This window comes from Vidua chalybeata, chromosome 1 (assembly GCF_026979565.1).
Source record: "Vidua chalybeata isolate OUT-0048 chromosome 1, bVidCha1 merged haplotype, whole genome shotgun sequence".
NCBI lineage: Eukaryota > Metazoa > Chordata > Aves > Passeriformes > Viduidae > Vidua > Vidua chalybeata.
This window is the reverse complement of record NC_071530.1, coordinates 81266829-81283648: the sequence shown is the minus strand read 5'-3', so window position 1 is coordinate 81283648 and position 16820 is coordinate 81266829. Positions and strand designations below refer to the sequence as shown.

General features: G+C 39.2%; 1 protein-coding gene across 1 annotated transcript in view; it reads left to right on the top strand.

Moving 5' to 3' along the window:
• The window catches only part of ANKRD33B (ankyrin repeat domain 33B), a 43911-nt gene that overhangs the window by 22832 nt on the left and 4259 nt on the right, over positions 1-16820 (top strand). The window contains exons 2-3 of the mRNA XM_053956466.1: positions 7476-7605; positions 13168-13308. Of these exons, the coding sequence (XP_053812441.1) occupies positions 7476-7605; positions 13168-13308 (271 nt within the window). The remainder of the gene's footprint in view (positions 1-7475; positions 7606-13167; positions 13309-16820) is intronic.

Here is a 16820-nt window from a genome sequence, read left to right as displayed (position 1 = left end):
ACTTCAGATTGATGAGTAGATTCCTAATCCTTTACCAGCGGTCACTGAAAAATAATATAGAATTTTAACAAAATTGATATTGAGCATGAATGTGTATATCTGCTAACATCTTGAGCAGTTTTTATATTTTTTTAAAATATGTGTTAATGGAATCACATTAAATTTCCTAACTCAAGCATCTCAACATTAAAATATGCCCAAGCTAGCTGTGGCTGCTGCTGGCTCTTGTTCACATGTTCAGTTCCAGCTGAGGTGCAGAGGAAAGAGCAGTAAAAGATTTTTCATGTGATAACATAGATCCCTTTGTTGCTGTTTCAAGAAGTGTCATCTAGTGTCAGCATAAGTCAGAGGAAAACAGCTGGCAACACAGTCCAGGCCTCTTACCACTCAATCAGCACAGCATCCCTTGGCTCACATTTTTTCTGCAGGGTTGTTCTCACTGTTAGATGTAATCCTGAGTGTCCTCTGCTTCTGGCCTACTTCTTCCATGGAAATGATTGTCCAGAGGATGTGATACAGCCAGGAAAAAAGCAGCCCTTTTCTCCGGTGAAGGGAAGAGGAAGTGCTGGCCACCACCAGAGGTGGCAGCAGATGGAGCAGATAAAGAAGTGCGAGAGAGAAGTCGCCCTTCACAGCTCCTGGAGCATCCCTGGGGTGCAGGGTGAGGTGCAGGGCTCCTGAGTTGGGAGTGTTGTCTTACCTGGACTTTGCCTCATGGGAAGATTAGAACTCCCTGCAGGAGCAAGGAGAAAAGAAAGATCACTATTTTTGTGTAATGCTCCTGTTCTCTTCTCATCAGGCTTCCCATGGGCTGAAGATCATCTCTTCAGCTGTCCTCTCCACCAGACTTTGTCAAGAAAGCTGTGTCAAAAAGCAGCCAGATGGCTGGTGTTGGGATATGTGGGGCAGTGCAGGAGCTGGACACATGTTCCAGCCTCCCGTGGAACAGTGCACAACCCTTTTGTCCCCATCAGCTCACGGGGTTTAGATTTCCTGCTGAATTACTTGCTTTTATTATGTATCTTGGTATTATTTAAAAAAATAGAGAAGGGTTAATATCTCATAAGCATCTCTCAGAATTGTCACATATTTCTTATATATCCCACCTACTGGAATATCTCTGACTACTCAGCATGTATTTATTTGCCTTGTAAGTCCCTTATAGCTCTTAGCAATTGCTTCCTAGGTTTCTGCCAGCTGCTTGCATCACCAGTGATGCTGAAACTAATTCAGACGACATACATGTCAGTAAATAAGGAAAATCACACTATTTTTATTACCTTTTCCTGTTTTCTGCTTTATTACACAAGTGGCATGGGTTCTCCTCGTTGTGTAATGCAAGCTTTTGCAGGCGTAGTAAAATGAACTTTCCTGGGACTATTTTTAGAGGTGATCATGGGGATTTGGATTAGAATAGATTAAGTAAGGATTTCTGCAGAGATGATACATATACCTTTCCTTAAAGACATGTGACCTGACTGATTGAAGAGGCGTTTATGAAATAAGTGAAGCTGAACACATCCAAAAAATTGGAGCAGAAAAATAATGGGTCATCATCAGTGTGTCCATGGACTGGACTGTGTTTTTATGTAGTGGACTGCAGTCCATACTGGAAAATGGATCTGTAAATGCTCATAATGCTGCAAATCAGCGGTGGCAATTTTGTGCCTTCAGTATTGAGGCACTGGCAGGGACAGTGCCGTTTGAACTTGATTTTGGATATGGGATTAGGCTTTGGGCTACTCTGCTCCTCTGCAGAGGAGGCAGAGAGTTTTGCACACTGATGGTCCATCCGTGCTTGGATACCCTTTTGTACTTCTCTAATCACTTTCCCTGGCAAAATTAGCCTCTCCCCCCTTTCCCCCTCCAGGCATGTGGAGTTTTGATCAAACAACCGTTGGGCAAAATTTATTTAATTGTCCAGTTTTTTTTTTTTTTCTGTCACTTTCCCAATACAAATGTGCATGTGACTAAGCTGTTGCAGCCCTTTCTTTAAAAGGTCAGCTTAAATTATTTTCTGCAGATAATATTAGGGCTTATGTGCTTGATGGATTTCTGTAGCACATAAACACCACTTCTCGCGGGACCGATGACCTGAATAATTACCTCATCTGTGTCGCTGTTGAAATAATCAACCTAAACCAAATATAAGACAAGCCCAAGCCACTTTGAAAGTTTCCGAGCTTGCCATTTTTATACTGGAAGATTTTAGTATATAGCAGATCATGGTGCTCAGTGCTGCATTTTGCTCTTTTTAAATACAACATAAATTTAGAATCTCTGTTAGAGTGAAGTTTCACACAGTTGCAGAGCTTTTAGTGGAGATCAGAATTATCAGAATTACTCTGAAATGATTTTGGGAGATTTACTTTGAAATACTTGATCTGATTTTAATTTTTTTTGTTTGTCTGTACAGGAATTATGGTTATATATATAATGGTGTTATAGTGTGAGTTTTGTATAAGACAAAATATTAAACATATGAATTATTATTTTAATGAATCAACAAGAAAATGCTTCAACACAACTTTTTATTCCTTTACTTTTAAAAAATTCTTTCATTTCTCCTACTTTTGATATTTTTTAATAACATGCTTTTAACTTAGAGTTAATTTTCATTGTTGTCCTTGCATGTGATTATGGATTACGATGAATCATTATCTCATTTAATTCAATTACATGTGGTTTTAATCAGTGCTAGTAAACCAGCCTTGCAGAACTGTCATTAGTACTTACAGATGCATGCAAAGCAAACTGGACAGTTTTTTATCACAGTGCTTGTGGAGAGCAATGGGTAATACCAATTTAGCTTTTTGCCAGACTCATTTTGTCTGGGGTAATTGGCAAAAAACTATAATAAGCTGCTTTCATTCTCAGCATCTTGGTGGAAAATAAGTTGCCTGAAGAGAACTTTTAAAAAGCTAAATTAATTGCATGCTGTATGTGATTTGCTTGTTATTCAGCTCGAGTCCCATATTGATCCTTGAGTATTTCTTGTGTTCCCTATTATCTCTAATGATCTAGCGTACAAATAGCCTTACGTCAGTAATTTTGTCATAATATCTGATTTATAAAATCGTCTCCTGAGATATCCATAACCTCACTTAATCAGACATGTTGTTATGTCATTAGCCAACACAGCTGAGCAAAACAGAGTTTATTTTCATAGTGGCAGCACTATTCCAGTCTTGCATGAAATCAAGGCACATGACGAATTACATTTTAAAAAGAATCAGAAGATTCACTGCTTGAGGAAGGTGTTGCAACATCTGATTAACTTCAGGTAGTCCCATGCCTGTTATGTTAATTTGTGTACTGTGAGAAGAAAATAAGAAAAGTAGTTATACTTCATTTAGAATATATGGAAAACAAGTATTTTATCTGAGACTGTTTTGTCATATATTCTAAATATTGTTAATTTTGTTGTCATTTCAAAACAAAGGAGGATCTTTCAAAACTGTGCTGGTTACACAAAAAATCAGATGTATCATATACTACAGAAAAACTATGGGAAAGCTCTGTGTAATGCCAAATATTCCCCAGAGGAAAGATAGAGCCCCCAACACCTGGAAGTATTGTGGATTCTACTTGAGAAAAAAAACCCATTACTGAGTTGACTTTCAGCCTCCCGTTCTGTGGAAAAATGACAGTAAATGTTAATGTAGTTGGTGTGATGGATGCCTCATGCTTTCTTGTTTGTCACACAGAACCTGTGCACAGTATTTGAAAAATGAAATAGGATCAGTTGCAAATCTTGTTTCATATTTTAAGTCTCTTATGCACAGAGCATCTATTTCATTGGTCTGGCAGAATGATGGGCAGCAACCCTGGCCACTGATCGGGAGAGAGTAAGTCAGATAACAGAGTATCCTTGAAAAGTGGGATACTGTGCTTGCACGCTGTGACATATATACAGTTACACTAAAAACTGATGTTTGTTACTTTATATTAATGGGAATAGTTTGAGTTTTATTATTATTTAAAATAAGTGGTGTTTGAGGACATGCAGAAGGGAAGAGAGGGGAAAGGATGCTGTTGAAGGAGAAAAGTCCTTTTAGGCAGAGGATATACTTTGAAGAATTATCAATCTTCCTTTCTCCTAAAGCCTTCACAAGTAGTGAGTACTTCTGAGAATTGATCTTACTGACAAAAATAATGCTAAGATTCAATTTAAAAAAATACTTTTTTTTCCATGTACACTGACCATTTCAAAATTGTACTGTGGCCTTTCATATGAGGAGCAGAATAATGGATGCCTTTGGTAGAGTATTAATGTCATCTCAGTTCTCAGGGTAACCAGGTTGTTCAGGTTCAATATTTTCTAACTAAAACTCATTTATTTTAGATTTTGAAAAAACATTAAGTGCATAGCTGTATTTTCCTGCACACTGCTGTGATACAGGCTACTGCTTTACTGATCACTTCAAAAGGCAATTTGCTGGAGGCGATTTTGTATCACTTATTAATTGAGACTGTTGAAGGACTTTTTAATATATGGAAGTATTTATTGGCATATGAATTTAAAGATTCTGGACTAATAAGTCACTTTGATAGTGACTGATTTCACATGCTGGCTGATCTGTTTGTACTAGCTTCCAGCAAGGAAAATATAGACAGGGTTGGAAATGGATGCAGAGGGGAAAAAAATCAGAAAAAAAAAGCAATCTGATAACAGAATTTATTATTGTATCATTGCACGAGGATTTGGGAAATAACCATCAAATCCAGAAGTTTATTGTATAAAGCTGCAGCCTCCTGCACCCCATTTCAGTATCTGACACGTTTGGAAGGGTTATAAAAAGGAAAGCAGTCCCTCAGCAAGCAGTCTGTCTCACCCACCTCCCATAGAACTGCAAAAAGGGTGAAAAAAACCACATCAGCTTTATAGAAGGGACTTGTTTTTATTTTCTCATCCCATAGCTTGTTTTGCTTCTCAGCCAGGGACTGCTGGGCGTACGCTCCACTGAATATTGGGTTCTCACACTCTTATCTGGCCCACTTCAGATTTGTAAAACTGTTCTTCAAGGATGATTTTCCGTGCTACTGCATCATGTAATCCCTCAGAAAGCTCCTGCTCTCTCTTGCCTTTCTTTATCCTTAAGCAAGCAGTCTTTGATAACATCTTTGGAAAATAAACTTCAGAAAATGTTGACACCTAAGTAATCCTTCTGGTTTCTAAACACAGAATGGTGAGTGAGTTTGATTGATTTGAAGATAATTTGTGTCTTGTATCTGCTGAAATCAGAATGCCACTGTTAGATGCATTAGTTCCTATCTGTCCACTAAAAGTAGGACAAAATCCCTCCATACTGTAATGCAAAAAACCTCTTGCAAAAAAAAACCACCCTCAAAAAACCAAAAAACCCACAAATGTTTGTTATGAATTTTTTTTACAGTATTTTACTATATTTTTACAATATTTTAACTTTATACTTTTACAAACTGAACAAAAACACAAACATTTTAAGCATCTGGTAACTATTTTTAGAACACAAAAATGTTCTGTGAAAATATACTGTGAAAATATACTCCAGATATTGGGTGAAGCAGGTTTTTTTTTTTTTTCATTAGAGATGATAGCTACTTCTAGTTATTCTTACAGCCTTTTTGAAACTATCTTCAAAAATGCCATTCTTTTCAGTGAACAATAGAATCTCTCTTATTGTCAAAAGCTTTTGGTCTCCAAACAATTGTAAATTTAATTTTCTGCTCTCATAAGTAACGGACATTTTACTGAATGACTGTGTGGTGTTTTAAATCTACACAGCTTTTGGAGTTGTAAAGACCTATATCCTGATCATTGGGTGAAAAAATAAATTATTAAGGAATTGAAATAATGCTCAAGCCCTCACAAAATGGACATTGACACATTTTTCTTAAAAGCTAAAAACTATTATATTACAGTAAAACTTGGATTAATCTGTACAATCCCACCAGGAAAGTATATACATTTAGTAAAAAAAAAAAAAAAAAAAAAAGCTGAAAATAAATGTCTTTTGGCAGAATCCTCAGTACAATTTCAATAGAAGGCTTTGAAGTATTATAGGTACTTTACAAGGAAATGAAGATGCCCTTTATAAAGCAATGGTAGGTGTTGCTTCATGCTGAGGGCAAGAGTGAATTGAGAAAAAAAGGACAGCAGAGTAATTATTTTATTGAGAGATGTAATTGAGAAATAACCTACATAGCCTGTGAACAGCCTGAAAAGTAGATATCACTCCTGTATCTCAGTGAAGGTCTTTGCCACCTCAGCCAAGAGAACTATCCAGAATGACAGTGAAACAGAACACTGAATAAGTAACTAACTAGTTAAGATGACAATAAATCAGAAGCCACAGTTCTTTGTGAACATCTCTGTCTTAGTAATGTGCATGGGGAAAAGAAATAAAGAGAATGTGTAGGCAAGAAAGAAATGATGGAGGAGTTAGGGTGGGCCATTCTGTTTCCATAATCCGGTTCTCCTTGCAAGTCTTTCGTGTGAGTGCATTTCGGGCAGGCAGGGTAACCAGGAGGTTTGAGATTTGTGTCTCTGCCCTCATCTTTTGGGCAGTCAGATGCTCACACTGAGCTCAGGCTCACTGAGTAACGTGCTGGCAACAAGGAGGGAGCGCAGGGAACGCTGATTTATCTGTGCCTGCCCTCCCCTACACCCATCAGCCCCAGGCAGATGAACGAGGGCTGCCCAAGCAATCCTAAAGACTGGAGATAATGGCTTTAATCCTAGTGGTCAAGAGAGCAGCCAGGATTAAGCACTGTGGTTCCATGTAATTAATGACAAGTGTATTTTGCTGTATTTTAGGGAAGCTGTCAGTTTGCTGCTGTGGAGTGAAACACTATCTGGCTACCAAGCATAGTTACAAGGTTTACCTCCTGGCTTGGCTTCCTCCTGGAAATTTTACAGCCTCCAGCTGTTATAAAACACATTAAACAGGATCTCTAAAAGCAATTTAATTTTATTTATGATTATAAAAAAAGGAGGCATAGTTCTAATGGGAAATTTGAATTATTTAAAGATAGCAACAGGCAGTATGAGCACAACTCCTGCCTACCACTTTCCCTTCATGGACCAAATAGCTCTTTTTCAGAGAATTAATATTCAGAGCAGGTCCAGTTCATCTTACCTGCTGGGTTCATTTTATTATATAATAAAATCAGATTTATTCTCATTTGGGTGTAGACTATATAGCCATATAAGCATAAGCCATTTATAAACAGTTACTTTGCATGTAGCATAATGTAATACCTACTCTCTCAGGTATTTATGAGGAGTATCAAACATGACTTGCCAAAGGGCATAGATAAAAAGAAGTGTATGGATCTGAACACTGTGCCTGGAGGTGATCACTAGTTGTGCTGGTACCTTTTCAGTTCTTTAGTCTGGAAAAAAATAAAATAAAACAGCTGTCTAGTAAGCTTTTTCAGTGAACATTTCTCAGTCTGGCAAACCTAAGTGTCTCTTTATATTTTACTTACAGAATGGTCTTATCGTTGCCTGTTACCAAGGTTATGTGGATATTGTAATAGCCTTAGCACAATGCCCTCACCTTGATGTGAACTGGCAGGACAACGAAGGGAACACGGCTCTAATTACAGCTGCACAGGCAGGTAAGGCTCTCTGTATCACCTCTTACATTCAGGGTCTTGGGAGGAGTGTGTGTTTAGGCCACTTTATTGTAGGATTTTTTTTTTTTTCAAATCTCTGAAAGAAATTATTCTGTGTAAAATAATTCTGGCCAGGCCCACTCCCAAATAGGTTTGTTGTGATTTTCTTTGAACTAATTAATCTACAGAAGTATTTATCCAGCAGATTAAGGGAGTAAAAGCTATATATTTTTAGTAGATGCCATTGATTATTTTAACTTAAAAATAAAGAAAATCTCATCCCAAGTGTGCAGTATTATAGTGCTTTGTTCCTTTAAGCTGATTTTCCAATGTTTGCTCTGGCAAGCAACAATTGAACACTGTGGACACATAATGTGCTGCATTAGTGCTTTTCTCCCATGCTTGCTGCACCTACATCAGAGGGTCTGTAGGAATTGATGACTGTAGGAAAACGTATCATCATTAAGAAATACCTTATCTGCTAAGACATTCTTCATCCACTCCACAGCTGAAAAGCAAAAAACCTCAGCAGGATTTAGGATTTGCCAATGATCCTTTTGTAACAGCTGATATGAACATTGACCACGTTAATCCTGATGCAGGCTGGAGTTTAGCACAAGGTTTTTTTTTATCCCACCCAGCATGGTAATATTCAGTGAACAAGTTTAACAGATCACTTAGATGTAAGAGAAGCTCCTGGGAGAGCTCCTTGCTTTCAATGTTCAGTTAGAAAACAATCATTTGATTATTTCTGTTTAAAATGAAGGGCTATGCTTCAATCTTTAAGAGAAGGTTTAGTCCCCTTTAATGAGTGTTAACAAAGTCCTAAAGCATGTAAATCAGGAAAAATTTCTCCAAGGAAGGATGCCATCATTTTGTAGTCTAAAAGCCAGGGGCTGCCTAGCTCTGCATCTCTGGTTTCTTTGCATCCTTCAAGTGCACTCTGCAAAGGCAGTCACTTTACAAGGAAATGCATAGCTGGCCTTTATCATGTCTGCTGACTGGTGGAGAGTCTGGGATGTTTGTGGGAGCTCGTGGGACATAGTCCTCACTCCTGGACACTGGCTGCCTGAAGGGAACAAATTTCCATCAGGGAATATCAATGGGCATTACAAGCCATGTCTGAAGATTGGAGCAGTTTGGTTTCCATGCCAATTTAGTAATAGTGACATTGGACATTTCCAGGTAGTACTTAACCTTGCTTTGTGTTGTACCCAAAAGTGAACTCTGGGAAAGTTCTTGCAGGATGGCTCTTGAATACTGGAAGAAAGAACTGTGACCACATTCATAGCAAAGTCATGAGTATGGTAGCTTTCCAAAGAAGGTGGAAAAGTCCACAAAACACTAATCTACTTCTATTTATCTGCCCTAATATAAATTTGAACTAAAAAAGGTTTAACACTGCCTCCTTCTTGACCTTTATAACTCATGATAAATAGCTCAGAATTAATCCAGAGGCCTGACATTGGCTTGACACTCTCTACCAGTACTTGCTATTGATCCCAAAAGCAACTAGAAATTACTGTAGTCAACAGAAACTTATACAGACCCCCACCAATTTGGATGTTTTCCCCTGCCTGTGCTAATCCTGAGCTACAGGGTTTACACCAGTTATTTAATTAATTATCACAATATACTGCTGTAGCATTAATAGAGATTACTGTGAGGCTAACATTGCAACCAGAGGAGTTACAGTGCTATAGATGCTGTTTAATTATTGCTGGATGTGAAGAAGTAACACTGAGCAGTGCATTATAAAGACCTGAAAGAAAAGCTTATGCAAGCTTGCCTTTAGTGGAGAATTTATTTGTTGGGGGAGGAATTAACTTTAGGCTGTGAAAGTAATCACATTTTTGCAAGATAAATTATTCTGAGATCACTGTTATTTATACCAAAACTATGGTTTTTCCTGTGGAAAGTCTAATAGCAAATGCACCTTATTTCATGTATTTGTGAGATGGTGTTTGAAGGTTTCAGAAAGAGCTGCTATTTTTCTTATGATCCATTGCCAGGTGGGCCATCATGTATGGCCAGACCCCAAAGAGGAGCTGGATGGGAAAAATGTGGAGTTTTTTCTTGTGTTTTAGAGTCTGCATCTGCATTATGAGTTATAGATACAAAAAGAGATGACAGAGAGGTCTCTTTGCTTGTGCTGAGGAATTTAAAATCCACACTTGCCTATGCCATTTCATGACTGCCCAGACATGGTGCTCAAATATGAGCATCAGCTTGAAATAAATAGGATTAAATTAAAGAGCAACTAGAGTCTCAGAAGATGAGTGAATTCAGTTCCTCATGTTGCTTTTGATAATTTGAGATTCTCATCCTCCTACAAAAGTATCAGCATGGGCTGATCAGAGAAAGACAGCCTGGAAGGATCAGTGAAAAGCAGTTCTGTCTTAACAAGCTTATTAGTACAGAAAAATAACCACAAAGTGCTCTGCTTTGTGTGTACATGTCACATTTGAAAATTGGTCTGTTCACCTGCTTTCTCAATATTTCCTATTTCTTATATCCCTTTTCAAAGAGAGTTTGCCTTCCAGAACTGTTAATGCATGAAGTCTGCAGCAGGTGGTGCCCAGAAATGGGCGGCAATGCTATTGTAGCAGAAGCAAAATCATTAAATATCATTACAAGGACAATGCAGAAAAAAAAAAAAGGAGATTGATAAAAACATACGATTGAAATAACAAATGGAAAAGGAAAAGAAGGAAAATTACTTTTTTTCCCCTCAGTTCTGCTGCTGATGGGGACATAGCTACATCAGTGTATAGTAATTGGCATGCACTGGTGTTCAGAGGGAGTTGTATTTGCTTACAAAGTATAGATGTTTTATGTTACAGCCACCAGTTGGGGAGCCTTGCTGACACAAATTGGAAGTTATCCCAGTTTCTGTTTATTAAGACATGAGAACACAAACACCTAAAACACCCAGAGGATAAAGCCTTCTGGGTGTCTTTGGTTCCATCCATCTGTGAGAAAGCATTCGCTACCCGCAGGCCAAACTCGAGCGTTTTGCAGGTACAACTTAGGAGTGAGATGTTACTTGACAAAGGGTCTTCCTTACTATGCAGCTTATCCTTCTGCCTGTATTACAGAGATTATTAGGTAATATTGTCATCATTGTAGGCCTTTCCTTTGTGGCAGCAATTAAGTGAATTAAGCTATTACAGACATCTGTGCTGATCTCTAAATATGGCTCGCAGGGAGAAGAAGTGAGCCTTTAGCATGCCAGTTCTGGTAGGAAGTAGATCTGGCTTGCAAACAGCAAGAGCCTGCTTTGAATTCAGTATCACCAAATGGGCTGAGCCCAGGCTTGTTTATTTTAGAGTTGCACAGGGCTTTCATAGCAGATTTTATAGCACAGGAGGCTCACCCAGTTTATAAATTAGGTACAGGCTGCTTGTTCACGCAGACACAGGAGAACCAAAGCAAATTTCATGGCATTAAATCAAAAGCGTATGACAGGGTTTGAACTAAAACTTGGCAGCTCTGAGTTTTGCTTTGAATTTGATATCTGTTTGAACTGGAAATCTGAAGCAAACCTCAGAGGACAGAAGATCCTCTAGATCAAAACTGGTTTTCAGGAATCCCTGAGACCAAAACTTCTGTGAATCACAAACTTCTTAATTTTCTTTCGTATTTTACTGCTGGTATTTTTTTCTGTCACTTTTGAGGCCATTTGTAGTCCCCTGGAGAGTTTTGATTAAGAAAAGTCTTTCAGGATTAATTCTTAGGATCACCCCAGATTTGCAAAACATCTCTTACTGTAATTATACTTTTGGCAAAGGGAAGAACATCTTTAGTGGTGTAATAACTGCTGAAAAATCTTATTATTTATTTATTTATTAAAGATTATAAAATCTTTATTATTTCTACTTGTTTCAGCTTGTCTCTGGTTTCTGTGGTCAAAAAGCAGGATTTCAACTGTTCCAAAACCTACATGAGGACACGTGTTCTACATCACTGAATCAGAGCATGTTCTGCAAAACAATTTGGGCACACAGATTCTCCCAGTAGCAACTGATTCCTTGATAGGATTTGACTTTATGCCATAGAATCAGCAAAGCTGAAATCTCTATATTGAATAAGCAGGACCAGGTCACTTGATCCTGCCCTGAACCAGGTTCACTTTTGCTTAGTTCAGCTTGTTGTGGTTTGCTGAATCTTTATAGTTCATTCTCATCAAACTGCAGAAGCTACAGGGAGCTTTTTATTTGGTTTCCTCTGGCTCTGGAGTTGCTCATCTGATCTGCATTATCTCTACATCTGCTCAGGTTTCATGAGAGTCTCCAGGTATGCAGAAAGGTAACAGAGTCAAAAAAATTACAGTAGAGAAAGAGTAACACCTGCAACACAAATTAATTGGTAAAGACTTTATTAACTTGCTTTTCCAAGTGAATGGAGGACTGTGGTGGTACGAAGTGGCTGCTGATGAAATCTACACCAGATGTGATGGTACAGACTTTTAAAATTGTCCTGTATGAATTATAATCTGCTTCAGTAACATTTCTAGATGAATTTGAATGGCATGCATCACAGAATGGCATGCATCACATAGTCATCTGGTCTGCAGAGCGAAATGAGGGAATATTTTTACAGCTCTTACTAATTAAATTGTGATTGTTGCAGCTGCCTGACAGACGGCATTATTTTATAGAGCATCAAAGCATCATAAAATGATTGACAAGTGAAGGGAAAACTGTTTTGAATGAGTCATAATGGCCCTAGCTATTCATCTCATAGTCCAGTTATAAAGATTTGGTGTCTTAATTGGTCTTCCAACCATTTAGCCAGAGATGTGTTCAGCTCCTCACTATAGCCTTGTAGACACCAGTTATCCTGCCATACAAGGCACATGAATGGCAACAACAGTTGCTTTTAGAAACAGAACTTAAATAATTTATTTTACTACCGAAACTGAACATCAATCCCATTTTCCAACTGAAGGAGAGTAGACAAGTAGCTTTACACTGTCAGATGGAAAAATAAAAATGTGGGATCCTACACAAAATATTCCTTTCTCTTGTATCAGGCCTGGCATGGTTTGAAAGCATTATTGGCTGGAACAACTATGCACAGTCATTACTTTTTAATGAAGCACAATGGTTGTAAGGCTCAAATTTACAAGTGGAGGGAAAAAGATGAACCTTTGCAACCAGTTGCCCCTGGTGATGTGCCTTCCTTCCATAAGCTGTAGGGATTCCCTCTGCAGTGCTACTCACTGGGTCAAGAAACTGGGGCCCCTTGCAACCTCAGAGTGACCATTTCAGGTCTTCAATTATTCCCTTACCTTAAACTGACTTTTCAGAAAGGAGAGCAAGAAAGGACAAAAGGTGGGAACTCAGATTTTCCACCTCCTATCCCAATATTCTGGTCAAAAGTCAGGGCCACTTAACCCTAAGGCTGATGACTGCATTGAGTGGAAGAGGACACAAAGAAAAGATATCTTATTAATTATCTGCATTTTCCAGTTATCAGACCTGCAGGAGAAAATTTTTGGTTTATACTTGAGACAGCATCTGCATTGTATGACATTTTCTCTGCTTTTTTGTTTCTTTAAAGGGCACATAACCATTACAAACTATTTGTTGAACTATTTTCCTGGGCTTGATATTGAGAAGAGGAATGCATTTGGATTCACAGCCCTGATGAAATCTGCAATGCAGGGCCGAACAGAATGTGTGAAAGCGTTGATGATGGCAGGTATGCAAAGTGCTTTTCTGTTTGTTTGTCACCATCTAACAACTACCAAGAATAAAATTGGCTCTTGGGATGTTTGCTCTGAGACCTATGGTACAGCCTTCCCTGGAAATGGGTGCAGCTTTTAAATAAGCCATAGTCAAGGCAGCAAAGGCACGTGCTGCAGGAGTTTGCTTGTACAACCTCACCCAGGAGTTCTCCTAGAGCTCTGAAGGTGAGATTTATTGTCGCCAGGAGAGTCTGGGGAGCAGGGTCATCAAAATTTGTAGAACAGGAGTTAATGAAATCCATGACACAGGAGGGAAAGACATGCCAGTCGCTTGCTGCCATCTCTGTGTGTGGCAGACAGCGCAAGGGTGGGACCACAGCCAGACCTCCATTTCTGCCTTGAACTGTGCTGGGGACTGGAAAGCTTTGGGTGCTCCAGTCCCTGTCAGGAGTGTTGGATGTAGAGGCCACATCCCACTAGGGAAGACTGTGGGGAAATTTGGTGACTTATTTTTTTGTTAATGCCTCTACAGCTCTGAGTTTGGTCTCCAGGTTTATGAGAACAGGGCATCACCAGGTCTGTGTCTGCTGCAAGGAGGGAGCTGTGGCACAGGGAGTGAGCAGTTCTCTGTTTGCCCACCTCTTTTCACATCTGAGAACAGGAATTATGTTTCTTGCTCTTGGCTCTTGTCTGCTGTTGAATTTCCGGCTGTGTTGCATTGCAAGGTGAAGGGGTCCTGGAGAGGAGATTCAGAAAGCCCTTTGAGGGGCAGCAGCCTCTACAAGAGCATCTTTCATCCACAATATTTTATGGGGTTTTTAATATGAGATAATTGGTATATAAATGGTTAGATAATAATAAAATAACTAGCTTGTATGAGTATATATTCTTGTTTTTCAGTTAAAGTCACATGATTTTATCAAGCATAGTGATATTACTATCCTTCATTTCATAATATTCAGTTTTTAGACATTGATATGACACAGAAAACATGATGTGGTAACTGCTGTGTTATTTTCTGCTAGGTTCTGTAGCCTCTTACTCTGGAACAAAGGCTTAGGAATCTGATAATTAATTTTAAATTTTTATGACAAAAAATTATGAAACTACTGTCAGAGTTTCAACACCAATAGAAACAGATGCACTTTCTGGACTCACACATACTTCATGCAGATGCTAGTTCAGAATTTTCCAGTGAGTGTTATAAATCATCATTTAAAATGAAACTTCAATCCTATGATTTTCTGACTTGTCAAATTTACCTTATGGTGTCATGACCTATTATTATCACTAGAGATCTGAGGGAAGCTTTGGGTCACTAGAAGCTGTTTCACAACCTTTCAGCTATGTAAATAACTCAGTACTTGTTATTCTGATTCTTTTACTAAAATATGACTATCAAAGTCCACTTCTGTGGTTGCTGCCTCTAGCATCTGAATAGCCATTTCTTGTTTCCATGACTCGTACGAAAACAGACTACTGGGGAGAACAAACCTTTAGACAGCCAGAAAATGGCTTTCTTTAGCCTCCATCTTGAGTTTGCCTACAGAGAGCTTTATCAGCCTATTTTTGCATCAGAGATAGTGAGGATATCAAAGATCATCCACCAACTAAAGATCTGGTGAGTTAATATACTTTTGATTTTCTAAATTGCAGTTTCGGTGAGTACTTGCAGTTCCTCACATTTTCAGCTCAAAATCGGGGCCACAAAGGAAGTGCAGTAAATTGCCTGCACCCATTTTAATATCTGAGTATTTTTTAGCACTGCACAGTCTGGTGAAATGGAGGGAGGGAAGGAGGGAAAATCTCATTCAGAATGGATTAGAAGTAGTTTGGAATTTAAGAGACACTGAGTGGGTGCTGACAATTAAGTACTAGTGAGCTGAAGAAGGTAAAAGAAGTTATTAAAAGATTTGGTGAAAAATGAATTTCACAAATAAAACAGCAAAATTTGATATTAAAATGTAAAAATGCATGGCAACATAGAGGGGAAACACCCATAATAAGCTGTGGGTCTACTCGCACAGCTACAAAGGAGTTATGTGTGTTTAGAAAAGAGTTACAGCCAGGAAGTTTTTAAACCTGGTATCCATTCAGTGGCTTGGGTAAGACCTCTGCTGATGGCCAGCTACTTATGGCAACACAGGAGGTCAGCAAAGCAAAATAACTCACCTTCCTATCTGCCTTAGCATGGATTCAGCACAGTCAGATGGGGAAAGAGGTAACAGCAATGTGTGACAGATGGTCGGAGCTGGATTGCCAAAGTGACTGCTCTTTCTGAAATCTGAGTTCGTGGAGGGGGGCCAAGGTCAATCACTACAAGATTAAGGCACTCTGAGACACTTGGCCATAATGTTGCTCTTTCAGAGGGAGTCTTTGGAGCATGTGAATTTGCTGTTTGTGAGCGCACAGCAGGTGAAGGGGCCCCGGTCTCCCATCGGCAGTTTGTCACAGGCTGCTGCGCTGCCAGCACCGCGCCGCTGCCAGCGCTCATCAGGAGAGCCAGCCAGAAATGCTGGTTGCTATTCACGTGTCAAGCCCTGCTGTAATCTCCAGTCTAAACTCAGTGCTGCTTTAGTAACGCTGTTGGAGTGGCCCTGGATCTGGAGACTGGGCTTTAAACACTACCCAAAACATGAGCTCATAACAGACGCCTGAGCCTCTTCAGCCCCTGTCTTTAAACTCAAGATGCCAGTTCTGCATCTCAAAAGGACATGAAGTCTTAATAAAATAGGATATTATATCCTAAAGGAGCATGTGTGTTCAAATTAATTGTGTTGAAAATGATCTTCAGGGAAACTTCTAGGAAAAGCAAGGCAAGTGGCAAGTGCAGCATTCCTATAAGAAAACTTGTAGGCTATAGTTACGCTGAAATGACAATTGGTTCAATAATACTGCTATCACATTTACAAAGGGACATGACTACTCATGTATATTCCAGATAAGGCATTCTACTGAATGACAAGTTTGTTCAGGAATGTCTCCTGATTTGTGCGGAAAATCAATAAAACTATGGTAAATTATGCCTTAGAAGAGATTTTGTGATACAAGGTACAAAGTCAGCATTGATTTCTGTTGGTAGGTTGGGATTTCAATACTCTAGTATTGTTTTCTGAGCTAGAGTTTCCAAAACACCTGGGGACCCATCTGTTAGAAAGAATGGGCTTCTCCTCAAAGGAAGGTGATCCAACGGTGACAGCGAGGCCTCAGCCCCAGCCTCATCAACAAAGGTGCTCCTTTAAGGAACGTGGCAGGGCTGGTGACAACAACCTGGATCAGGCAGTGCTGCAGTGATTGCCAGGCAAGTCCATCAGAGATGGACAGATGACAAAGGCAAGTTCATAGAGACAAGGTAGGTCTGAGGTAAAACAAGAGATTAAGTCTGTGGGTCGGGGTCCAGACCAGCAGGGGACAGGCACAGCCCAGCCAAGGACCAGAGCTGAGCGCAGGCCCCAAGCAAAGGTGGGGTGTCCCCAGTGAACACTATCTCACACTGTTCTTTTTGAATTACTCTGCTCCAAATTCT